Source organism: Crocuta crocuta, unplaced genomic scaffold (assembly GCF_008692635.1).
Source record: "Crocuta crocuta isolate KB4526 unplaced genomic scaffold, BGI_CrCroc_1.0 scaffold466, whole genome shotgun sequence".
Lineage (NCBI taxonomy): Eukaryota > Metazoa > Chordata > Mammalia > Carnivora > Hyaenidae > Crocuta > Crocuta crocuta.
In genome coordinates this window covers 2,431,218-2,456,297 of record NW_027529672.1, presented here as the reverse complement: position 1 = coordinate 2,456,297, position 25,080 = coordinate 2,431,218, and the positions used below count along the sequence as shown (strand labels likewise).

General features: G+C 57.4%; 2 protein-coding genes and 1 long non-coding RNA gene across 5 annotated transcripts in view; 2 read left to right on the top strand and 1 right to left on the bottom strand.

The window, feature by feature from the left end:
* UROS (uroporphyrinogen III synthase) overlaps positions 1–15,712 on the top strand; it is a 36,919-nt gene extending 21,207 nt beyond the window's left edge. For all 3 annotated transcript variants that reach the window (XM_077762956.1, XM_077762957.1, XM_077762959.1), the window contains 5 exons: positions 3,972–4,046; positions 9,164–9,244; positions 10,230–10,315; positions 11,158–11,256; positions 13,683–15,712. In XM_077762956.1, coding sequence (XP_077619082.1) covers positions 3,972–4,046; positions 9,164–9,244; positions 10,230–10,315; positions 11,158–11,256; positions 13,683–13,817 — 476 coding nt within the window. In that variant the 3' untranslated portion in view covers positions 13,818–15,712. The remainder of the gene's footprint in view (positions 1–3,971; positions 4,047–9,163; positions 9,245–10,229; positions 10,316–11,157; positions 11,257–13,682) is intronic.
* Positions 15,713–15,931: 219 nt separating this feature from the next.
* Positions 15,932–17,598, bottom strand: LOC144230657 (uncharacterized). Its single transcript, XR_013334829.1, has 3 exons — positions 17,333–17,598; positions 16,242–16,410; positions 15,932–16,145 (listed from the first exon to the last, which is right to left on the bottom strand). It is a non-coding gene; the product is annotated as an uncharacterized LOC144230657 (long non-coding RNA).
* A 3,394-nt stretch (positions 17,599–20,992) lies between these two features.
* The window catches only part of MMP21 (matrix metallopeptidase 21), an 8,009-nt gene continuing 3,921 nt past the window's right edge, over positions 20,993–25,080 (top strand). Inside the window, exons 1-5 of the mRNA XM_077762916.1 lie at positions 20,993–21,065; positions 22,806–23,061; positions 23,331–23,467; positions 24,183–24,322; positions 24,483–24,624. Of these exons, the coding sequence (XP_077619042.1) occupies positions 20,993–21,065; positions 22,806–23,061; positions 23,331–23,467; positions 24,183–24,322; positions 24,483–24,624 (748 nt within the window). The remainder of the gene's footprint in view (positions 21,066–22,805; positions 23,062–23,330; positions 23,468–24,182; positions 24,323–24,482; positions 24,625–25,080) is intronic.

Sequence of the window (25,080 nt, the reverse complement as noted above, 5' to 3'; positions counted from 1 at the left end):
CCTGGTCCCATGGGGACCCGCTGGCCCCAGCCGGCGCCCTGTTCATTCAGCTGTGGAGGAAAAGGCTGTGTTCTAAGTGCTAGTCACGTACGACCAGAGGAGAGATGAAATTAGGAATTTTGCAACTTGAAAAAAATCTCTTGGGAGAGGAACGCCTGGCGGGCTCTGTTGGGCCCCACACTGGGCGCAGAGATTACTTTGGGAAAAAAAGAAAAGAAAAGAAAAAAACATCTCTTGGGAGAAATCCCATTCTGTCTTAACATGGAAGTCAGTCACCAGACTTTGAAACTGTCTGAGTTCACTTTGCAGACACATTGTCCACAAGGAGCTCTCTCTGGCGGAGACGCAGGGAAGAAGCCTTCCTTGAACTTGACATTTGTGTTCATCCTGAGGCTCAGCCAAGAGCCTGGAGAGTTAGAGGGTGTCGGACACTGGCAGCCGGAGGAAACCAGGCCGGGGGGTTAGTCTTCATTGACTGTGTAACCCGCTGCCCCCAAGACTTAGTGGCTGGAAACAACAAGCATTTAATTTCTCACAGTTTCTGTGTGTCAGAAACCTGGGAATGGCCTCGTTGGGTCCCTGAGGCTCAGTGTCTCTCCCCAGGGCTGCAGGTATCTCAAGGCTTGACTAAGGGGTCTGCTTCCAAGACCCCGGGCATGGATCCTCCCCGGCCCTCATGTGGTCCTCCCTAAAGGGCTACCCCACGGCCCTACTGGGAGACAGTCTGAGAGCCAGCAAAAGACAGCATCCAAGCCAGAAGCCGATCTTTCTGTAACTGGTCGTGCGAGGGACACCCTCTCCCTCCTGCCATCTTCTTTTTGTTTGAACTCAGTCCAGCCCACACCCAAGGGAGAGGGGATGCCATGGAGGCGTGAGCACTGAGGTGACCGGGAGCCTTTCACAGGAGCCCTGTGGTCACACTGAGCACAGAGCTGCCTCTGGCTCCCCCCAGAAGCTGGGGACCAGGTCAGGAGAAGGAAAGGTAGAGATGTGTCTCACCGTGTCTCCAAGTGGAAATGGAAATCTGGGCCAGTGAGCAGCAAGTGGTCTTGATGTCAGAGTCCATCAAGGAAACATGCTTTCCTCTCTTCGTAAATACCATGACTTGCCTTACAGTCTTGCAGATGTGATTAATTACTAAGAGATGGAGACTGTGTTGTAACTCTGTTGTTGATCTGCATAAAGTCTCCTGAGAACGTCATGTTGGTTGGAAAGTTTATGCTTGTTTTAACAAGATTTCCGTTTGTATTGAAGAAGCGGAGCTGGTTGGCTGTGGGCTGATCCCCTGCCACTCAGCCAGCTCCCCTGGGGGAAAGCTGCCTGTCTGGCTGCCCGGGAGTGGGGTGCCCTCGCTCCCCCATGTGACTGCTGGTCTGGTACCTGGGAGCCACTGAGTAGCTCTTATTGCTTGGCCTTGTCAGCCCAGAACAGCTGCTCTGTGGAAGAGAGCTTAGCACTGAACACCTCAGGATGCGGAACGTAACCTGACTCTGGGTGTAGATTTGCACCGTCAGAACGAATTACCGTCCACAACTACTAGTGCAATTCCTGCTGCCATTTCTGAGTCCCTGTCACACTTCAGGTACTGCACCGTGCACTTGACGTAGTTATTTTCCTAAGGAAGGTCTTATTAAGTCTATCTTCCAAGCCTAGGAGAGGAGGTGTGATTGACCAGTCATGCGCTTTGAAAGTGGTACAGATGGGGCGCCTGGGTGGCCCATTGATTAAGCTTCTGACTCATGATTTCGGCTCAGGTCATGATCTCACAGTTCGTGGGATCGAGCCCCGCTTTAGGCTCTATGCTGACAGTGTGGAGCCTGCTTGGGATTCTCTCTCTCTCCCTCTCTCTGCCTTTTCCCTACTCATGCTCTCCCTCTCAAAATAAATAAATAAATAAACTTTAAAAACAAAAGTGAAAAGAAAAATAAAAGAAAGTGGTACAGATATTGTTTAAATCCCCAACAGCATTTTCCAAAGCTGCCATGACCCACGGGCCTAGGCATGCAGATGTCCTACCACTTCTAAACCGTATCTGTTCTCTTGGTGTTTTTCATTGCTTTGTTTTCCCACACATTCTGGGAGAATAGGAAGGTCGCCTTACCCATAACCTTGTTAAGATGTCTTCAAAGTCCATTTGTTGACTCTTACGGAGGTGCTTTTGCACTAAGAATTCTGTCTTCCCTTCACGTAACCTCATGGTACCTTTTGGCCATAGGCATCTGCCAGCGGGGAGCTCACCCCTGGTTTACCAGAGCCCCTGGACTTAGAAGCCCTTGCCTTGACCTCTTAAACGTAAAGAACATGATGGCAGGTTTGTCTGGGATCAGACGGGCTTGTTCCACGCCAGTTGGGAATGCGCTGTAGCTCCACAGTCCCCATCGCCTGGGGAGGCCCCGGAGGTGGCTTGCCTGGCCCCGAGTGGGGGGCTGAAATGCGTGTACCCCTTACAGCCTTGCCGCCCCAGGGGTTGAGATCCTCCGACAAACATTCATTCCCCTAATCTTTTTTTTTTTTTTTAAGTTCATTTGAGAGAGAGAGAGAGAGCACAGGAGAGGCAGGGAGACAAGGAGAGAGAGAATTCCAAGCAGGTTGCATCCACACTGTCAGCACAGAGCCTGATGCGGGGCTCGATCCCACGAACTGTGAGATCATGACCTGAGCCAAAATCAAGAGTCGGACACTAAAGTAACAGAGCCACCCAGGCACCTGCCCACCCAGTCTTTACTGAGAGGCTCCGTGGGCTGCGGTCAGACCACACAGCCCAGTCCCTGCGCTCGCAGACAGAGCCGACAGGCGCGGGGCAGCTCTGGGCCCCAGCTGCCTCCTCTCTGGAGCAGATGTCCCCAGGGTTGTGCGGGGACGAAATGCGTCAGGCCTCCCTCCACACAGCAAGGCAGCAGGGGCGAGTCCAGGTTCTGGGCCTGGGCCTCTCATCTAGCTAACTCAGGAAGAATGCAGATGAATGTCGACATTAAGTACTTATGTCCCAGTTTGGTTCCTGGGGGCTTTTCAGGGTTTTTGGTGAGCCAAGACCTCCCCAGTCCAGTCAGAGGAGGGGCCCAGCTGGGCTGGCCGTGCAGCATACGCAGGGCTTTGTTTCCGAGCAGAGTTCACGACTACGTGTGACTTTTGCCTCCTGGACTCAGTACACTTGAGATGACCTGTAAATTAAAAGCTGGTGGTGCTTCCGTCAAAGCTGCGGTCCATAGCCAGTCCTGCGTGAAGCCTAAATGGAAAGCCCACAGCACCCGCGTCCGGGAAGGTCCAGGCCCTGGGAGCTGGTCGTGAGCACTGATGGAGCTGTGCCCTTGGCCCTTCCCACATCAGCATCCTGTGGTGGCCGGTATTCCCCGCGTGGGGGTCTGCCTCTGCTCCCTTTGTGACAGCAGTCTCCCAAAGCAGCTGGGATGCCCCTCACCCCGGATGACCCACATTCGTGGTGCCGTGGGTCCCCGTTGGCAGGTCACTATGAAGCCTCTCACACCCTCCCTTCCATCTCCGTCTGGCCACATGAGCCCACAGCACCTTTCTGGACGGGGGCTGGCCTGGTCTCCCTGACCACATGAGGGCTGCTTCGTGCCCTGTGAGGAGTAGCAAATCCTAAATGCTCGCCACCTCCTCACTGGCTGACGAGAAAGCCCCTGGGTGGCAGGCAGTTTGCTCTCACCGTGTCCTATGATCCTTAAAGCAGGTACCATGTGGCTGGTGTCTCTTCTTCTTATAGATGAGCTCAGTGAGGCGCAGAGGAATGGGCGCATTACCCAAAGTCACACATCTGGGAAAGGTGGGGCCGGGACCTAGCGCCCTCATATCTGACAGCGCCCGGGGGCCTCTGACACCAGCCTTCGGGAGGAGACTTTCTTTGTGTCATTCATAAAGCACGCGCCTTCGTATTTGCACGTTAACACGCAGCACAGAACAGAGGTCTTCAGTAGCCATGTGAAAACATCCTTCTCTTTGTTGTTTTCCAGTGAATAAAATTGGCCTGGATTCAGAAGGAGAAAGCTGTGGAAATGCAGAGAAGCTTGCAGAATACATTTGTTCCAGTAAGTGCAAAAATCCTCCCCCCGACCCCCCAGCAAAGCCCATCTATTTACGTTTGTTTTTTGGCCTCACACCCCCCGCCCCGGGAAGGGCCTGTGTCCTCTGTGCCTTCTCCGTGGTGACAGGGGTTGGTGCGCAGGCTCTGGGGCCCGGCGTGTGTCTCCGCTTGTGTGAGATTTCAAGCCCCCCTCCGTGCCCTCCAGGAGACTTGAGGCAGTTTGAACATTACACAGAACAAAACGTTTGGCGACAAATCCAGGGAGACCATCTGCGGCGACTGTAGAGGGAGCGGAGGCGGGCGGATGCCACTGGGCACCGTCCCCTGTCTGTGTCGCCTCCTCTCTCGTAGAGGCTGCTTTCTTCTCCGAATTCCCCCGCTCAGAGCCGCCCCTGGACGGCGTGTGGACGCTGTCTGTAGGTGGCGCTGGCTGCAGACACGTGGCGTTTCCGTGGGGGTTCGTCCTTGATGGAAGGATTCTGGGGAACTCGGGGTGACAGGGGCAGGGAGGTTGAGGGGTGCCTGCAGGGCCGTCTTCCTCGCTGGTATTTCCCATCCCCCCCCAGCCTAACCCAGCTGCAGACACTTGCCCTTGTGCTCTTGTCGCCCCCTCCCCATCGCTAAAGGGGGTCGAATAAGCACCCCCGCATCACGGGCCCAGCACGCTACTCAGACACAACGCATGCGAGATGCCACCTTCAGCCTGGCTCCGGCTGGGCCTCTGTCCCTTTAACATCAGCAAACACCTGTTCCCACTGCTGTTCCCACCCCCTGCGGCATGTCCAGGGCCAGTATGGCGGCCCCCCGGGGGCCACGGCGCAGGGCAGCAGGAGGGAAGGTGTGGCACCCACCACAGTGTCCCAGCCCTGCTCTTCCCTGTAGTTTGGTGAGGTCTCTCACCAAAGTTTGGAAAAGTGCTCTTCTTACTAAAGGAGTGTGTTTCCAAGACACCGTCAAAAGCCCCAGGGACAGTGGACGTGACCCTAACCCAATGACCCTCTGGGCCCAAGCCGGTGCTGGCCTGGGTGGGAGCCACGGACCGGGCACCCAGCGCCCCTGCCTCGGGGCTGGTGTCCACCACTCCACCCGAACCGTGGGGCCTTGGGGGCTCTTGACCACGACGGCCGAGGGCCCACGGCTCTAGCGGCCAGCTCCGTGGCTGTCCGTGGCTGCTCCAGCGCGTCCTCACCTCCAGCCCCCTGCACAACCTCTCCATCTCTGCCAATCCCTCCCGACGGTGCCGCCTGCGGACGGCCTGCTAAGCACAGCCCCTCGTGACAGGGATGCCGTGGGCCGTGCTCCTTCCACACATACCGTCCGGAAGACCCCAGCCCTCTTTTGCCTCTTTTGATAGATGGTGCTTCTATCTCCTCTTGTCGTTTAACCCACTCCGGCCTTGTGAGGGTCGCTGGTCTGCGTGGCTTCTTCCCTGGTGACCCCCAGCCCTGCAAAGGGCGCAGCACACAGGTGTTCCCATGCGGGGTCTGCCGAACGCTGCTGAACTCTTCCAGCGTGACGGGAGGGCACGCGGCGGGCGAGGCAGGGGAGGGGCTGGCCAGTGCCGGCGGCCTGTCCAGGCTGAGAGGCCCTTTAGTGTCAGCACCGGTGCTGATGCCCAGCCAGGTGTTGAAACAGCAGCGAAGAAGCCACGGGCAGATATGCCAGGGAGTCCCAAGGGTATGCACGGTCCTGGGCACATCAGGGTCCTCCATGAGAGGGTCACTGAGCCTCCCCTCTTCTGGGGCGAGAGGAATGTCACAATTGGGTTCTTCCCCCAGCCGCTCGTGGTGTGGGTGCCTATGTTCCAGAACAATCCAACTCCAGGCTCTTTATTTCTGATGTTTTTAGGGGATAATGGTCACCATTGAATGGTAATCGAGCCCTTCTGATGTCTTAATGGAGGAATCATTGTAAACGGTAGCTCTTGGCATTCCCCGTGGAATTCAGTGCCTTGGTTTACGAAGACGAATGATGGGTCCGTGGGTGGGACAACAGTTAGCTCCTTAATGGAGCCAGTAGCTGCCGTCTCTCTCCAGGGCAGACGGTCTGGCTATACTCACGGTGATGCACGGGTTCTGGAAGGAGGTGGAGGGAAATGGAGTCATTCCTCACTATCCGGTCCAAAGCCATCAGGCTGCTGTTCCTTGCTCTGCATACACAAGGCAGGAAGGATCCAGGTCACTTCTGAGACCTCACACTGGTGTTTCAATTAACTGCCTCAAGGCGTGGAGAGTAGATAGGAACGTGCTCTGTATACTGTGCCCTTATCTCGGCAGACACCGGTCCATGCTCTTTGCAAAGCCTTTGTTACTTCTCATTTATCACCAGCCATGCCTGTGTGTCCTAGTGAATCTTTAATTCGCAATTAGAATACCCACATGAGAATCCTTCTCGACTGCTAATAAAGACTTTCACCTTGCTTTTACCAAAGCATTAATTATTTTCTCCCCCAGGAAGATCTGAAGCTTGATTTTAAAGGCTGAGAATCTACTTCTGGTATTTACAGTCAACAGGCCAACTCATAGTTATTGCTTATTTATTTTAATTAACGCTTTTTTACTATGTGACAGACACCATTGTGAGCTTTTAAAGCTATTAACTCATTTTATCTGATAGCTCTTTTTTTTTTTTTTNTTTTAACTTTTTTTTTTTTTTAGGTTTTTTTTTTTTTTTTTTTTTTTTTTTGAGAGATAGAGGGAGAGGATGGGGCAGGGAGAGGGAGACAGAGAATCCCACAGAGAGTGCAGAGCCTGATGTGGGCCTTGAACCCAGGAACCACGAGATCATGACCTGTGCCGAAACCAGAGGACAGATGCTTAACCGACTGAGCCACCTATGAGCGCCAGATAGCTCACAGTTCTGACAGAAAGTTCTGCCCTCTCAGGGTATCTCCTCTAATGGAAAAGAAAGTAGCAATTAAAATGGTAAAAGGTGGAAGACAGTTCCAACATTCCACGAGAGGGTCCGCCTAGGTCAGAGGGGACTGCAGTCATCCGAAATGTTCCCTGGATCTGGGGACACTTGCTCAGCTCTTCCTTCCCTCGCCATCAGCCTCATTGTCCGGACTCCGCGCCAGGTGCATCAGCGCCTGCACAGCCTGCTTCTCACACCAGTGCCTGGAGGGCTGATGCCTGGAGCTTCACAGTCACACATGTGTCCTCCAACGAAATGGCATTTTTAAACAATCAGCCATGTTACCTCGGTAACCACGTACAGAGCCCCGGCCCCGGCGCACAACTGTCTCTGGGATTCCCAGCCCCTTGCTGTCCTCAGCCCCCGCAGACAATAAACTTATCCCCCAAAAAGAATGGGCTCTTTGCCTCTGACTTGAAGGTCAGGTCGCAGCAAGGATGCCTGTTGTGGACCCCGCTCCGCAGCGGCCGCAGATTCAAGCAGGATGGTTCCAGGCCTTCCTCCTTGCTAATGGTGTCTCCAGCTTTCACGAAGGCAGCTGGGCTGACTGCACCTGTGCGGCCTGGCCCTCCAGGCCCTGGTGGCACAGTGACAAAGGACAGGCAACTGTCCTGTGCCAGGACACACATGCCCAGCCCCCATCTCCCTGGTTAGTGGCCAACAGAGAGTAAGCACGTGAGCAGCTCAGGACTCTACTGCTTTCAGAAGAGATGCTTCAAAGGGCAGATTCTGAAATCTTCTGAAGGCCCCTTGCACACTTCTAGGGCTAGGCTTGCTGGCAAGGCAGGCCCGTGGTTTCCCTGCTGGATTCTCAAAGCCGCCCCAGAACAGGTGGTTGGGAGGGTCTGGGGGAGAGCTTCAGCCCCTACAATCCTGCCCCAGCATCTAACACCCACAGATACGCCGGCACTGGGGGGACGCCTGGGCTCCGGTTAAGAAAACAGCACCTGAACATGGCTTTGAAAATATGTCTCTATGGATCGCATGTATAGTGCACGTAACATTTCTTCACACTGGAAAAAAGAAATCAGCGGGCATCTATCACCTATGTGTAAAATTTTCCCCATTCCTTATGTTCTTTTATATTGGTACTGATCTTTACAGAGCAGTTTAAATATAACATTCACCAATATATAGTTATTTAATAACTTTAAAAAAAGAAGTCTACAGCTATTCCTGTGGTTTAGCTGGGCATTCATGGAGATGGTGCTAGGCGAGAAGAACTTGCCTCATTCCCTCCTGTAGTCACAGTCCCCAAAGGAGAGTTCAGGGATCTTATGGATACAGAAAAATGTGTGCATAAGCAACAGCCACTAAAACTTCTTCCAACTGATGGATGGATGGATGATGGATGGATGGATGGATGGATGGATGATGAATTGATGATGGATGATGGATGATAGATGGATGGCTGGGTGGTGGATGATGGATGGATGGATGGAGGATGGATGATGGATGGATAGATGGATATAGAGGGGGAAATGGTTAGTTCTATTAAAATGTTCACATTTGGGGAGGATTCTGACATGTGACAGCCCACTGGTTTGTTGGATGGTATTGTCTCAACTCGGTGTTTGGATTTCATGCCTTCTTCACGATTCTGCAGAGAGCTCAGAACCGAACACACCCTTAGGTCTTCCTAGAGTGGAAGTGGGGAGCGGAGGTGAGAGGCACAGCCATTCTCAGCAGACTGGGCCCCTGCATGGCCACCCAGCAGCTCCCTCGGCACTTGGCTGGGTGGCTGCCATCCTGACAGGGACAGTAGACATACAGCTTGTCTCTGTTGGGGGTGGCTCCTGGGCTGCATGTGGCTGCCCTATCCCCACCGCCTCGTGAACATGAGCCCTGGCTCCAGCCACCTCTGTCACCTCCAGGGCTCCTCCCGAGGTAGGAAGTGTCTGCAGTGCCAGCACCACCCAGCCTCTAGCCTTCTGAGTCCAGTGACGGGCAGAGCTCATGCCTGCTGCTCAGGCACCCCATCAGCACCAGAGGCACTGGAGGGGCCCGCAGGTGGCAGCTCCTGGCTTGTGGGGACGCCCGTTTTCTGAATGCCTTGACCAAGTTCCCTGTGATCTTCCTACAGCTAGGTCGGCGCTTCTTCCCACTCAGACGCTGGGTGGCCCGGAGCAGCTCCCCACCCCCACCATGCCCTGTGCAGACGCACCCCCTTCTCGAAAGCGTTTACAACATCTGGTTATTTTTCTGCAGGGGAGTCACCAGCATTGCCTCTTCTGTTTCCCTGTGGAACCGTCAAAGGAGAAACCCTGCCAAAGATGCTCAAGGACAAAGGTGATGAGAATGCACGGGGGTCATGGTCACCTCCTCCCTTATCCACTTCCTCGGGTCTCCTGGGAGCCTGCAGGGTCAGTGTTTGCGGTCAGCTCTGTAGAGCCCCCCTGGGGAAAGCAGGCCGTGGGGTTGGGGGGGGGCTGTGCCTCATGGTCACACTTGGTACGGGGTGCAGTCTGCTGTCCTTACCACAGCCCCGCCCTCCTCGGCCCGCTCAGCTCCAGCTAGGAGCCCGCAGAGTGTCCCTGAGCTTTCACCGGGGGTACAGGTGGTCCTGGTGCGGGGGGACCCCAGGGGGACCCCCGTGCAGACGAGGGTCTCGGGGTGGAGCCCATCTCCCCTTGGCAGGCGGTGTCCTGCACAGCCACCTCCCTGTCACGGTCTAGAGACCAGATGTCGGCCCCACCCACCCACTCAGGTGCTGGGGGGTGTCACCCATACACCTGCTGCCACGTGGTGGCTCCGGGAGCCAAGGGTCGTCAGCAGGCTGGAGTACACGCTTCAGGAGACACACAGCCAGGTCTGACCCCTCCCTGTGCCGTCCGCGAGCTGTGTGAGCAAGGGCGGGCGTCCGCACCCTCGCCTGTGGAATGGCTAACCCCGCGCCCGCCGCACGGGGCTGCGGTGACGCGAGGGGGCACCGTGCCCGGCCCTGCAGGGGCCAGAAGCGCTGGAGCCGCAGCTCTCCTGCTCCGTCCCGTTGTCCCGAATCCCCAGAGGGTCTCAGACCCCGGAACTGTCCCCCCTGCGGCGAAGCAGAGGTCACGTCCCTTCCGTGTTACCGTCTGTCTCCTGAACGCTACTGGGAATAAAGGCAGAGGACGTTAGGCCGCAGGGTCAGGATCGCTGGCTGCCGAGGGCCAGCCGGGCGCCGGGCACAGTCGGCCTAGGGAGAGCCGGGCTGTGCTGTCGCGTCTGCGGGAACCGCCCTGCGGAGCAGAGGCCCCCTGCCTTCCTCGTGTAATAAGGCCCGTTTCCCGCCCAGGGATCCCCATGGAAAGCATCGTCGTCTATCAGAAGATCCCACACCCGGGAATCCAGGTGAACCTCAACAGCTACTACTCTCAGCAGGTGCGTGCTGCCTCCCGGGAGGCCTCCGGCGGGGGCGGGGGCACCNGCCCTGGCTGTGTGACTTCATCACCACATCTGTGAAATGGGACCAGACCGCTCTCTTAAGGATTTTGTCAGGATTAGAGGAGATAGTTTACCCGCAGCCGTGCAGGTAGCGTCCCAGACATAGTGAGCCTGGGCAGCTGGAGGCCTTGATGGGACCGTCCCGCATTGTGCGGGCGCTGGCGGAGGAGGTGCAGGGCAGAGGCTGGGAGGGGAGGCTGGGCGCATACTGGAAAGGCCCACAGTGCCCTCGGGGGAGTCTACGTTGAACTTGGGAGGCCACAGGGACCTTTGGAGGCTCCAGACAGGAGTGGGTAGCGCCTGTTTGAGTCAAGGTCCTGCACTTCTGCGCCCTTCTCCTAGGACGGGCTTCAAGATGCCTTGCTGGTTCTGGATGTCCCATTAGTGCAAACCGAAAGGCCATGTACCTGGCCCGTCTCGTGTGTCCTCAGGCCGCAGAACTGACTGGGAGCTGGGCGGGACTGCTGCCTCCTCAATCAGTGCCACTTTGGCCACATGCGCTAGAGGCACACTGGCCACTGGGCTGGGCACGTGGGTCCATGGTGCCCCTGTCCTCTGGCCAGCAGAGCCACGGGGAGCAGCACCCTGCCTCCCCAATGGCACCCTGCTCTCTAAACAGTTCCTCCCGTGAACTTGGCCTCCAGGGAGCAGAGAAGGCCATGTCCCCCAGGGACCCTCCTGCTATAGATCCTCAGGTTGCCTCCTGTGGCCTGAGGGCCGACGGTGCCCAGCCAGGGGACCCTTGGCCTGTGGCGACAGACTGACCTTCCTCCCTGCAGGGCATCCCAGCGAGCATCACGTTTTTCAGCCCCTCTGGCCTCACCTACAGCCTCGAGCACATCCAGGAGTTATCCGGTGACCACATGGATCAAATCAAGGTGAGGTACTCAGTGGGCTTTTGGTCTTTTCAGATTGTTAAAAATTTTTACTGATTATCCTAGAGCTTCCGTGTAAAGCTGATGCCGGCTCCGGAGCGCTGGAAAGGCAGGGCTCGGTTCCCAAGCACCACTTCCTGGCTGGCGCTCCTGGACCAGCGACCCAACCTCTCAGAGCCGGTTTCCTCATTTGTAACATGACCATTATCCCCCCGTGGCCTGCGTAGACAAGGACAGGAGTCCGCCTTCTCAGCGGGGGGTACGGTCCAGGACCTTCAAGTGGATGTCTGGAACCGCAGTTAGTACCGAACCCTAATATGCTGGTGTTTTCTGTCACGTACGTCCCGGTGGTAAAGTTTAATTTATAAATTAGGCACAGTAAGAGATTAACAGTAACTAATACTAAAAGTTACGACAATACAGGGTAACTAAAGTCATGTCGGCCGGCGCGGTCCCTCAGATCACCTTCCTGCACTGCACTCGCCCTTCTCATGATGACGAGATGAGGAAAGGCCTGCGTGATGAGCTGAAGGGAGGTGACTGACGGAGGCGTGAGGCTACTCCTGACCTGACCACAGGGGACGAGGAGGGTCATCTGGTTCTGGACTGTGGGTAACTGAACCCGCAGAAGGTAAAATCACGACTAAGGGGGGGACTCCCGTCTCTGGGCTTCCCTCAGTCTCAGGATTAGATGAGAAAATTCAAGTCGGTCCTTAGCCAGAGCCTGGCGCACACGTTAGCATCCTTTCCCGTTTTCCCATCTAAACATCTTGGAATTATCTATGCAAAGAGCCATCCCCCTTCTTCCTGTCATCTAATTCATAGGATGCTTGACATTCCCACTTTGTAGGGACTTCATTTCTGAGGAGTCTACACGTAACCAGCAGGCCCCGGGGCCCCGTCATGGGAACGCCCTTGAACCCGCTGCGGTGGGACCGAGCAGAGGGCGGAGGGGACCCGCAGCCCCAGGACAGGGGCCGCCAGCACCGTCCGCACTCACGTGCTACAGGGCTGTCTGGGGGCACCCGCGGGGTCGGCACTGCTTCCCAGTTTTGCGGCTGGAGGTAGTTAGGCTCAGAGCTGGGGGTCTCGCCCTGGGTCTCACGGGAAGAGGGGAGAAGCCACAGTGTGAACCCAGGAAGACTGACCCCGCGTTGGGAGCCTTGGTGACGCGTGAGCCACAGTCAGTTGACGGAGCGTTTCTGGGCGACATCTTGTAGGATTTTCACACCATCGCAGGGGTAGGAATCAAGCAAAATCAGGACTCCTGTCCTTATTACAGGGGAGGGACCGAGGCCCAGAGGGGGGAACTGACCTGCCAAAGTCCTCAGGCGAGTGGCTGGGACGCCCCAGCTCGCACTTAGGTCACTGGGGAAGGAGGACGTTAGCGGACTCCTGGGGTTGGAAGATTAAGAACATTAGACACTAGGGGCGCCTGGGTGGCTTAGTCGGTTAAGCGTCCGACTTTAGCTTAGGTCATGATCTCGCGGTTCGAGGGTTCGAGCCCCGCGTCGGGCTCTGTGCTGACTGCCAGCTCAGAGCCTGGAGCCTGTTTCAGTCTGTGAATCCCTCTCTCTCTGACCCTCCCCTGCTCACGCTGTCTCTCTCTCTCTCTCTCCTAGAAATAAATAAAACATTAGAAAAAAAAAAAGAACATTAGACACTAAAGCGCTCGGCGTCACGACTGGCACAGAGCCAGCGCTCAGAGGGCAGGATGCGCTGCAGGGCTGGGCCACCCGGTCCTCGTCCCGTGCGGCAGTGCCCCTCCCAGACGTGGTGGCCATGCCCTGCGGCCTGGCAGCCACTAGCCTCCTTGCCGTCTCTACGGACTTGCCTCTTCTAGGACTTCATGACTGGCTTCTTTCGCTTAGCGTAGAGGTCTCACGGCCCGCCGGCAGCCTGCTCGCTGGGGCTTCGAGCCTGGAGCCTTGGTGTTCCCAGCGCCACGGGCGGCCACACGGCGACACACTCTGCCCCACATGACCCTCCCAGCAGCCCAAGGAAGCCTGTTAACCTTTCAGGTTTACAAACAAAGGGACAGAGGTCCAGAGAGGGAGGGTCACAGGCTACGGCCACAATCCTTGGAGCTGGGTGTGAACCTGACCCCTCTGGCTCCGTTTTCCTGGGGGCGTCCAGCTCGGGCCCCTGCCGCGCCCAGAGCACCTTCCAGACTTTGATCTGTGCTCCACCTGCCCCCACCCAGGGCAGAACTGTGGGCCGCAGGCCGGCAGGAAGGTTGTGACGAGGTTGTGCAGGCCAGGCGTCTCAGGGGTGAGGGACTGGATCCACTTAGGGAGGTGTGTGCACTCGTGTTAGGAGCTCACCCGCGAGCAGGGGTCCAGACAGGCCACGGGCCCTGCCCTACTGCCCGCCCGCTCCCGGCGCGGCCGGTTGCGGCACTGAGCTCCCTTCTCTCTCTCCCCCTGCAGTTCGCTGCCATCGGCCCCAGCACGGCCCGTGCGCTGGCCACCCGGGGCCTGCCCGTGAGCTGCATGGCCGAGAGCCCCACGCCGCCAGCCCTGGCCCGGGGCCTCCGGTTGGCGCTTCAGGCCCCCCGCTGCTGAGCCACCGGCCCTTCCAGCCGCGCTCCCGGGCCCAGGGCGACACGCCGCCACCGCGAGGAAGCCAGGCCTCATGGGGCTCCCCGGACTTATGCCTCATGCCTCCAGGAACCAGAGGACCCCCGAGGAGCAGGGCCCGCAAGGGCCCTTCCGGCAGCAGGAAGACGCCAAATAAAGCGCCCGGGCTCTTCACCCTGACTGCCGTGTCCCTTGCTGCCTGTCGCTTTCCTGCAAAGCTGTGTCTGCGGAGGAGACCGAGCGGCCCACGCTCTGAGAACGCCAGGCCTGGGGGCGTGAGAAATCTGCTGTGTAGGGAGTAGCTCTGTTCATCTGATCAGAGGCACGTCAAGCTGCTGCCGTGTGCGCCGTGGACAGAGGCAGTCACCTACGAGAGACCTCTCTCTGCAGAAACCAGACGCAGAGTAGGCCAGTCCGGGCATCTGAGAGGTCGGGGGTGGGGGGGTGTTCAGTTTGCTTAGAAGGGGTTCATCCCGGGGTGCCTGGGGGGCTCCGTCGGTGAGGCGTCCGACTTTGGCTCAGGTCACGATCTTGTGGTTTGTGGGTTTGAGCCCCGTGTCGGGCTCTGTGCTGACAGCTTGGAGCCTGGAGCCTGCTTCTGATTCTGTGTCTCCTTCTCTCTGCCTCTCCCCACGCCCCTCCCTCAAAAATAAACATAAAAAAATAATTTAAGAAGGGTTCGTCTGTAGACGCAGTGCCCCACAGAGAAGCTTTGGAAATCTACCCCCACTTTATTTCTGCTTTTAAGATCTTGGCCTGGAATTTGAGCTGGGTGGAATGAAACCTCCGTCTGTCTTTAACAGCATCCGGTGGCAGGGAAGAGGGCTGTGTTACCAGCACGTTGTGGCCTCTCCAGAAGGCACGTTAGAGTGAGCAGTTCCCATGTGCCACAGCCCCGCGCACGGCCTCTGCCTCTCACATCCTCGTTCCTCTGGACGCCCTGAGGAGCCCATACCACTACTGTTCCCATTTCTCAGATGAAGGATCAGAGACTTAGGGCACCGTAGGACTTGCTCAGGGTCACACAGCTGGGACTTGTGTACAGAAAGCACACGGGCCCAGACCGGCAGTGTTCATAGGCCACCTCACACCGAAGTCACCTTAGTAGCAAAGTATGAACCTGGAAATACTCAGTTCTCTAAATCTGGGCGTGACCTGAACAAGAACCCCGCAGGGGCCGTGGTGACCCCACAGTTCTGGTCCATGGGCATTTCTCTAAGTAGAAGCCGAAATCTGTCCGCCCCCCCTTCTCTGATGTGAAAGTCCAATCTGGATTCAGGCGTTCAGAATCCCTGCCGTTCTCAAGAGGCCTTTTCCTGATGGAGTTACCTTTTCTGTTCTCGGGGAAGAGCCCGGCCCCAAGCAGCACGGGCCAGGATGGGCAGTGCCCTCTGGGGACCCCCCGTGGCCAACGAGCCCCGAGACCTGGGCCCCGGCCGAAGCTGTCCCAGCCCTGCCAGGGCTGTTGCGACAACGTCCTGGGGCCAGCCTCGGGACAGAACGCCGCCGCCTGGACCGGGGTGGCTGAACCCGCCTTCGCGGGAGTGCACGGCTTGCGCCACACTGGGCTGCCGTGCGGGCCAGGCCAGGCGGCCCCTGCCCGTGTGCTTGGAGGTCACGGCTGTGCCACATTGCTGTGCATTGTACCACAAAACCACCTCACTGCCTCTGAGCCATCTGCCTCCCCCCTCCCCCACACTCCTGCCGAGTCACCACAGAGGGGCCCCCCACCCAGGGTGTTGGGGTGAGGACATGAACCAGCTTTTCCACGATGGGCCGTGCCTGGCCTTCTCTTCGGGGACAGGAAGCAAGTTAACAGTCCCGAGGGTCCAGGAAGCTTGGGTGGGAGAAGCACGGCACCTGTGGACCCGATGGGGGGGGGGAACGGAGTGACACTCTCGGAGCCCCCGTCTCCCCGTCACCAGGAGACTCACTCGTGCCCTCTGGGCTGCAGTTCCCAGCTGTCTGGGAAATTGTATCTGCTGGAAAGTGGTGCCAGGATGGCAGACGTGGTACTCTGGTCACGGCCCCGCCCCCTGCGGCCCGAGTGCCTGCAAACACCTTGGAAGACCAGAGTCAGGAAGCCACCAAGTTCCGCATAAACAGCCTGTATTTCACGCAATGGGGCTGCGGCCAGGGGATACGGGGGAGGCCACCTCTCTGGACAACCGCCATGGGACCGCTCTGAGCCTCTGTCGCTGGGGGCCGGACAGCAGGGAGCTAGGAGCCAGCCGAGCGCCCGGGTGGCCTTCTTCCAAGCCAAGCCACCTGCCTTTTATGCCGATGCCATCGTCCTATTTCCCTTCAGAGGTTCTATAATAAACATGAGATTAGATTTCTTCTTTTGAAGCCCGTTTCTTACACCTGACGGTCGTCGGCAGGGCACATCGCACAGTTGATTATACGTACCTGTCTGCCTTCCTCCCTCCCGCACTCACTCCAGCGCTGTGTACACTTTGCAGCACAGACAGAGGAAACAGCACATGAGCACCAACGCGGCGATCAGCAGGCAGACGCCGATCGCGATCATAATCTCCAGGTCAATAGCCATCACGATCGCCGAGCACCTCACACACACCTGGGCGGAGAAGTGCCGGCGAGCAGTGAGTGTGGCTTCTGCCCCACACGGCCACCTGGTGGCCTCGGCACGCGGCCTTCAGCAGGGGGACCACGAGCTCCATGCCAGGGAGCCCTCCGTGTGTCTAAAACGTGCGTGAACCTTGGCGGGGGGCGGGACCAGCCATGGGGGAAGAAGGTTTATTTGTGATGGACATCAACGGACGCCCGGTGCAGAGAGCAGGAAAGCAGGTCGGGGAGCGGGAAGAACCTTTCTCTCCGTGTCACAGGCTAAGTCACAACGGGCCTGTTGTTGCACAACTGGCCGTCCAAACCCCTGGGCCTCCTGATGGATATCCATGTCCAGAGTCAGAACTGACCCCTCACCATACATCAGGCATAAAAGCCTCCCAGGGGGCGCCTGGGCGGCTCAGTCACTTAAGCATCCGACTTCAGCGCAGGTCATGATCTCACTGGTTCGTGGGCTCGAGCCTTGAGTCCAGGCTCGACTTTGCAAGCTCAAAACCCAGAGCCTGCTTCAGAGTCTGTGTCCACCCCCACCTCCCCCTCCCCTGATCCCAGTCCATCTCCAACATAAACATTGAAAAAAGGTTTTTTTTTTAAATCTCCCATGGGAATAACTAAGGGAAAGTCTCTTTCCAGACGCCCCGCTGTGAGGTGCTGAGAACATGCAAAGCCATCTTGTAAGTGACATGCCTTCAGGGGGAGAAAGTTTCCAGTCCTCCCACTGACAACTGCATCACGACATCTCCACATTTCCGAAGATTCTGGAAGCCTCCAGCCAAACCCTTCCCCAAGCTCAAGGATGAGTGCCCTGCCCCGACTGGGAACTAGCCTCCCTAGGAGCCTGTCGCTCCTGTCGGTATTGTAGACGGCACGCTTTCCCTGCGAAATCAAACTGATGTCCTCAAACTCCACTGTACCTGGAATAAGCAGTTCAGCTAATCCAACACTGGGAGCCTTGCGAAACCAGTCAGCCGACTCAAAGGCTCTGTGAAAATCGGGGAGAGGAAGGTTCCCAGAGGAAAATGAACGATCCCTGGGTGTCGCGGCCCTGAGCTGCGTGGGGCCAGCCGCACACCACGGGGGCAAGAAATAATGTTCAGGAGCAAGACACCTGCATCACAAAGAGCTAGCGGATCCCACTGGCACCTTCCCAGATAGCTCTTGCGCACGATTTAAGACCTGACTTTCCAGGCAGCCTGGGGGGGCTCAGTGGGTTAAGCGTCCGACTTCAGCTCCGTTTAGGTCATGATCTCACCGCTCGTGGGTTCGAGCCCCGTGTCAGGATCTGTGCAGACAGCTCAGAGCCTGGAGCCTGCTTCCGATTCTGTGTCTCCCTCTCTCTGCCCCTCCCCCTACGTCGCACTCTCTCTCTCTCTCTCAAAAATGCATAAATATTAAAAAAAAAAAAAAAAGACCTGACTTTCCAACACACCGTCTCCAGCCAGAGCTTGCTGAGTGGACGGGCCCCGACTGGTCTCTCGGATCCTGCAGACCCCAGGCTGTGTGACATCAGCCCTCACTCAGCCACAGAGTTCTCGCTTCTGTTCCGTGTTCAGAATGTTAGCCTCCCAAGAAACATAGTGCCTAGATTATATTTAGAAAAATTTTGTTCTAAATCTTGTACCTTCACAGGTTTTATTTCTCCAAAACATTCAGGATTTATCTTCTAATTAAAACACAATTGGAGGGGCGCCTGGGTGGCTCAGTCAGTTAAGCATCTGAGTTCAGCTCAGGTCACAATCTCGTGGTTCGTGAGTTCAAGCCCCGTGTCGGGCTCTGTGCTGACAGCTCAGAGCCTGGAGCCTGCTTCGGATTCTGTCTCCCTCTCAGTCTGCCCCTCCCCTGCTCATGCTGTCCCTCTCTCAATAATGAAAACGTTAAAAATTTTTAAAAAATAAAACACAATTTGAGATTTTAATTTAAAAAAAGCAGAATAGAACCCCATTCACGTGGGAAGGTGCACAGTGCCCTTACACTTGGTTTTGGCCACGCAGGGCAACACTACATGGCCACTTACTCAGACGTGTGTTCACTGATATATACGAACATGTCAAGTATACTGATAAATGTAAGTGGTGTGTATAAATGGATGTGTGATTAACATGTCACAGTTACATACAGTAAAACCATGGTGCGAGCATAGTTTGTTCCAGAAACATGCTTGGAATCCAAAGCACTTGTATATCAAAGCAAATTTCCCCAGAAGAAACAATGGAAACTCAGAAGATTCATTCCACAGCCCAAAAATACTCACATAAAAATGATTACAATGCTGTAATACAAAATAATAAAGAAAATACAAAATATAAAGAAAAATAAACAAATTAACCTGCACTGCCCTTTGAAAACCTCCCTGGCTGGGGCCAGGGGGGTGAGAGAGAGGAGGGTCATCGTCCAGGACGACTTTCGCTAACAGAATCACTGCTGTCTGTTGGCCCAATGGGATCTTTTTCTTTCTGGGCAACTTTAACAAGGAACCTGTCCAGTGGCCTAGAAGGAAGCGAAGCGTTTCTAAGCTCACGCTTGTCTGGACAAAGGACTGTCCACAGGTGCTTTGAAGTGACAAAAACACTGTGGGCACCTTCCATCGTTCTGAAAAATCACTGAATTCTGCCGAACTCTGTGGCCTGAGGCCGACTATCTGAGCATGGGCGACGATCACCCACAATCCCGCAGAGAGCGAGCGAGAGAGAGAACCACCATTGGCGTAGTTGTGGTCGTGTGACTCCTACTACAAGACTTCCCTCGTTTATCAAGTTAAAACTTATTAGAAACGTCAGCTCATCTTTCGGAGCATGCGCAGAACCAGTTCCACGAAACGCAAGGTTGTACCGCACATGCCTGTACATACTCTGCATGTCCCCGCACATCACTGATGAACATTCTGGCAGGGAGGCCGCACCGCGCAGCGGGAAGAAACCAGAGCGGGTACCGGGCCTGGCAGGTGTCTCTGATCACAAGGCACAGAGCAGCTCTGTGAGGGGCGGGGAGGAGCTCCACAGGAGTCCAGGCCCAGGAGCAGAGCCGACCTCACGCGAACAGGCGCGGGGACTGGGCGCTGTCCCCCTCTGGAGCCACGTCTGTGTCGTGGGCCGCAGTCAACATGGGAAGTGCAAAGGGCCTGTGTACCCCTTGGAGTCATTTCAACTCTTGCTTTTGTGTAACAGGCACTCAGGACGGGCTTTCCAATCCAAAGCTCACGGAGAATTCGACAAAAGAACGAGGCCGGGTTGAAAATGTGAGCGCCACCTGCATAAATCTGCTGGTAACACACGGTTGTTGCTCAGTTCTTGTTTTTTAAATGTTTTTAATGTTTTTATTTATTTCTGGGAGAGAGAGAGAGAGACAGCATGAGCAGGGGAGGGTCAGAGAGAGGGAGACACAGACTCTGAAGCAGGCTCCAGGCTCCGAACTAGCGGTCAGCACAAAGTCCCATGCAGGGCTCGAACCCACAAACCGTGAGATCATAACCTGAAGTTGGACGCTTAACCGACTGAGCGACCCAGGCGCCCCTGTTGCTCAGTTTTAAGGCATGATAGGGCTCCCCCCAACCCCACGAGTCTATCTTGTACAGACTCACACTACAATATTTACGCAGAATTCTATAGGGTGCCTGGGGCTTGCTTCTGAGTGTGCAAAGTGGGTGTGAGGGCAATGATGAGAAATTCCACACCCTGAACCACCCTCGGCTCCTGCCTGCTGACCCGGGCTTCCCACCCCGAGGCCAGGCTCCTCCCCGAGAGGGGTGACCACGGGGCTCTCCCACCCACATGGTGCCTGTTCAGGAGCTGGGAGATCGCGTCCATAGGAGGCGGGGAGTGGGGGGGATCTGTGGACACAGCTGAGCGTGAGCAGCCCTTAGTGACCAGAGGGGGAAGGTCATCTAACAGATGTGACCGCAGGCTGACCTGTGAGCAGAACCGGGCACTCAGAGGCTCCCCACCCCCTCCCAGTCTCTGGAAGGTGGGTTCTGTTCCACCTGCCTTTCCGGCTCCCAGAGGCCGCTCTGAGCACACAGCTTTGAAAGGTGATGTGGTGTTGAAGACACCAGCACAGTATACAGGGCATGGATCCATTAGTCGTGTGTGTGTGTGTGTGTGTGTGTGTGTGTGTGTGTTTTGGGGGGGGGGGAGGGACAGAGGGAGACACAGAATCTGAAGCAGCTCCAGGCCCCGCGCCTTCAGCACAGAGCCCGACGCGGGGCCCGAACTCACGGACCGTGAGATCATGACCTGCGCCCGAGTCAGACACTTAACCGACGGAGCCGCCAGGCGCCCCAGGGATCCGTTAGTCTCGCCGCTGCCTGGGACCAACCTTGGACTTACCCTCCCCTCGCTTATTAAAACCGCCGCCCACCAGCCCCGAGCGGCCTTTCTTCCCCCTCTCCCTGCCACCCTCCCTCCGTGGGGTTCCAGTTACACCTGGGACGCCCTGGGAGGGGTTTCCAACCGACAGACCCCCCCACTCCATGGCCACGCCCCCCCCACGCCGCTCGCTCTTGTGTCCCCACCGGGGGTGTGGCCGGCCCCAGAGGTCTCCGAGCTGACAGAGCTGAGTGCGGCTGTGCAGGTCCCTTGATGGACGTCCCAGGTCCCGGTGAGCACAAGGCCCTGATGTCACAGGTGCCGGCCTCGCCGCTGCAGCCCCGGTGTGAGGCCACAGCCCTGGCCCAGGACCTCACTAGGAACGGATCCCGCTGCGTCTAGTTCCCTGCTCGGAACCCCGGTGTCCTGGGGCCCCGTGACGGGGCTCAGGCTACAGGGCCATCAGACCAACCCGGCACAGAAGGCTGCTGGGGGTCGGGGGGAGACATCAGGAGGGAGGGCCGGGCCAGGCGGTGCCGTCTACACCCCCTTTCTACCTGTCTTCCATAGAGCAGTTGGGAGGATTTTTTTAAAAAGTTTATTTATTTAGGTAATCTCTACACCCGACATCGGGCTCAAACTCCACTCTGAGATCAAGAATCGCCTGGTCCTCTGAGCCAACCAGGCACCCCAGGAGGATTCTTTAAATAATCAATCAATAAAGTCACTCTCCTGCTCAAAGGATCTCCACTGAACCGAGGGTAGAATCCAGTTTATCCGACCACCAGGTCCTTCATCACCTTCCCATCCACTCTCTCTCCCATCCTCATCTCGTTCCCCCTCCCCCCTCACTGACCTCCCCCCAGCCCCCTGCTACTCTGATGCAGGTGCTGGGTCCTGCCCCAGGGCCTTTGCACTTATCCTTTCCTTGGCCCACGCCTCCCATGAATCCCCAACCGCATGTGACCGTGACTCTCTTACTTTCCTCTCATTGCTTCCATTTCATCTTTACAAGAGGTCTCTCCCACCCACGTGAATACGGACCCCTGGCCTCCAAAGCATTCACTTTCCTGACTTCTACTGTCAGCCGGTCACTGTTTGCATTTTTCAGTCATTGTTCTGTTTACTGTCTGTCGCCACCCCTAAGAATAGAAGTTCCGTGATGGCAAAGAATGGGTCCACACGTTCATTTCCATGTTCCCTGTCCCTAGAACAGTAACGAGGATTTGACGAATGAATGAGTAGCTAAAGGCCGGCCCCCACCCCCGCACCCTTGCTGTTTTCAGACCTTTGACGCTGGCATTCCAAGCTCTCACCTGCAGCCAGGTGTCCTGAGGGCCTTGCTCACTTCCCCCAGGTGCCCTGGGCGTAACCAGTTACAAACCCCAGGCAGCTGCGCCTGGTCCTGCCTAATTTTTTCTTCCCCTCCCTCCACCACGTCCCCTTCCCTCCTCCGGACACTCCTTCCCGGTGAACTGAGAGAGGCAGTTCTAGAACCTCAGGTGATTCTAGTTTATCCTCATATAAAAGTCCCTGCCCCGTAGACTAGGGCACCACACAGCCATTAACTGGGACGGTCAACACCTATATTCACCGACACAGAAGGGGGCCCGTGACATCCCACCGAGCTTTAGGTAACAGAGACTATGATTTATATAAAACCGGACACACATACTTCCCCAAGCACGTTCACCAAATGTCACCACCTGAATCACTGGATTTCCTCCTCCTCGATATTTTTAAACCTTACGTTTTCCTATACTGATTAAATACCCCTTTTATAAAAAGAAACAAGAAGAGATCAGAGAAAGAGTCCCCAACCAGGAACAAAAAGGACCCAAACTGTGAGCAAACTGCGGTCAGGTGGTAAAGGTGCAGGGGGTGCAGGTGGGGCCACGGCAGGCTGTCGGCGGCGACGGTTCGCACCTCTAGTAACAGGCCCCGCGGACGTGGCGACCCTTCCACCGCTCGCTGGGCGGCGAGGCTGCCCACGAGCCCGTCGCCATAGAAACGGAATCCGCACGAGGCTGCCAGGGCAGATGTAATTACCTGAGGCCGCGGCAAACATTCTCACCCCCGCGAGAAGGGTGCTCCTGGGGGCTTCAAAGGGCAGCAGGACCGGGGCCGNGCCCCGCCTCCATCCTCCGTGGGACCCTGCTGCTCTGCTGGCTCGCCGCACCCCTGCCCGCCAGCCCGGAGCCGCTTTTCCACAGCCGGGACCGCTCGGACCTGGAGCCGTCCCCGCTGCGCCGGGCCCAGCCCATCGCCGACCTCCTAGCGGCTCAGGTAGGAGGGGCCCCGGCACCGGGCGCACGCACGTGCACACGGGCGCACGTGCACAGGTGAGCGCTAGCACACGCGGGCACNCCGGGCACGCGTCCAGGCGGACCCCTGCACACGCAGGCACGTGCACCCGCCGGAAGGTACCTAGCCGGGCACGCGTCCAGGCGGACCCCTGCACACGCAGGCACGTGCACACTCAGGCACGTGCAGACATGGGTACAGGCGCGCGCACACGCCGCCTCAGGTCGGGGGAGGGGCTCCCGCAACAACCCACAACCACGGGCTAGCTGTGCCGCACGACACCGGTGACCACGCTCCGTACATGCAGACACGTAGCCACACACAGACCCCCGCCCCCGAGGCGGNTGGCTTTCTGGGTGTGGAGCGAGGTGACGCCGCTGAACTTCCGCGAGGACGTCGCCGCCCCCGGGGCCGCAGTGGACATACAGCTGGGGTTCGGGCGAGGTGAGAGGGCGAAGGCAGCGAGCCAACCCGGGGCTCCCCGTCCCTCCCCCCCACGGCTGCAGGCAGGGCCCGGGAGCATAGGGAGCCCCGCCCTGGTCACCTGTCCCGCGGAGGTGGCCCCGGCGGCGGCGTGGGCCCTCCAGAAAACCCTGTGCGGGCGTCAGCACAGCTCACTGGGCAGGGCGTGGGCACGTCACCCTGCACAGGGCCAGGGGCGGCCCCAGGGGGACATCGGGGAAGTTCCCAGTCTCCGAGCAGGTCAGCCCAGGGAGCATGGCTGCAGAGAGCGAGCTTAGCAGGGCACGAGCCAGGCCGACCGCTCCCGGCCACCACCTCCTCGCTGGGCGGGTGTGGACAAAGTAACCCCTGCAGCCGCGTCTGGGATCTGGGGCTGCTAAGCGCTGCCCTGCTGACTGCACTGACTTCCTGCCGTGAGAAGTCCCCAGGAGTCGCTAGGGGCCGTGATCATCGGGCGGCACCGCCTTCGTGTTATGACGCGGTGTCAGCTGTTAGGACCCAACTCAGATCTTGCCTATTGACAACACCCCCACCCCCGCCTCTGGGCTCCCCCAGCCTGTGCCGTGCAGCTCCGTTTCCAAGCGTTTAGGCTTCCTAACACTGTCGCGCCGGCCGGGAGTTCTCGCTTCGGCTCCTGGCCTACAAGCTCATCAAGGCCGTGAGCGTTTCGGGTGTGTGTTCCCTGCCCCCTTGCCAGGCCGGCACCTGGGCTGTCCTCGGGTTTTTGATGGCAGCGGGCAGGAGTTTGCACACGCCTGGCGCCTGGGCGACATCCACTTTGACGACGATGAGCACTTCACACCTCCCAGCAGTGATGCGGGCATCAGCCTTCTCAAAGTAAGTGGTCTCGGGCCGCGGGCAGAGGGCGGCGCGGGCTGGAGTCCGGGGAGGAGCCTGCAGCCTTCTGAGAAGTTTCCCCCATTTCCCCGTGGTCCCCCCGGAGCGCAGGCCCCGCCCGGCAGGTGCCCAGGGGCCCTCGCTTTGTGTTCCCTTCTAGGTGGCCGTCCATGAGATCGGCCACGTGCTCGGCCTGCCTCACACCTACAGGCCAGGATCCGTCATGCAGCCGAATTATATCCCCCGGGAGCCGGTGTTAGAGCTGGACTGGGCAGACAGAAAGGCGATTCAGAAGCTGTACGGTAAGGCTGCTCTGGGAGAGCATCCTCTGGGCTCACAGACGACCCTCAGTATTTCAGAGCCTCACTCGCTCCTTACTGGGGGGCTGGGCCCCCAACTGGCATAGAACAGTACAGCTCTGGCAGCACCCCACAGCCCCTGCCGTGCAGCTCCCGGATACAGGCGGCCGCGCCCTGGCTGTAGCCACTAGCACAGAGCAAAGCACTGCCATGGGTGTCCCCTCCCGTGGCCTGTTTCACGTGCCACATTACATCTCTGGGAGGAAGGAAGCCCCTGGGGGAAGGTTCCGGCCATCCTAAGGCAAAGAGCAGCGGAGGATCAACTTCCATTTCTATTTAATTGTTCAGGCTAAGGTGTGAATGGTTACTTAATTGAAGTGACTAATGGCTTAGCATAGAGGCTGAAGGGAAAGAAAGCTACCCTCCCCTTTTCCACTGAAAACAGAGACACCCCCCCCC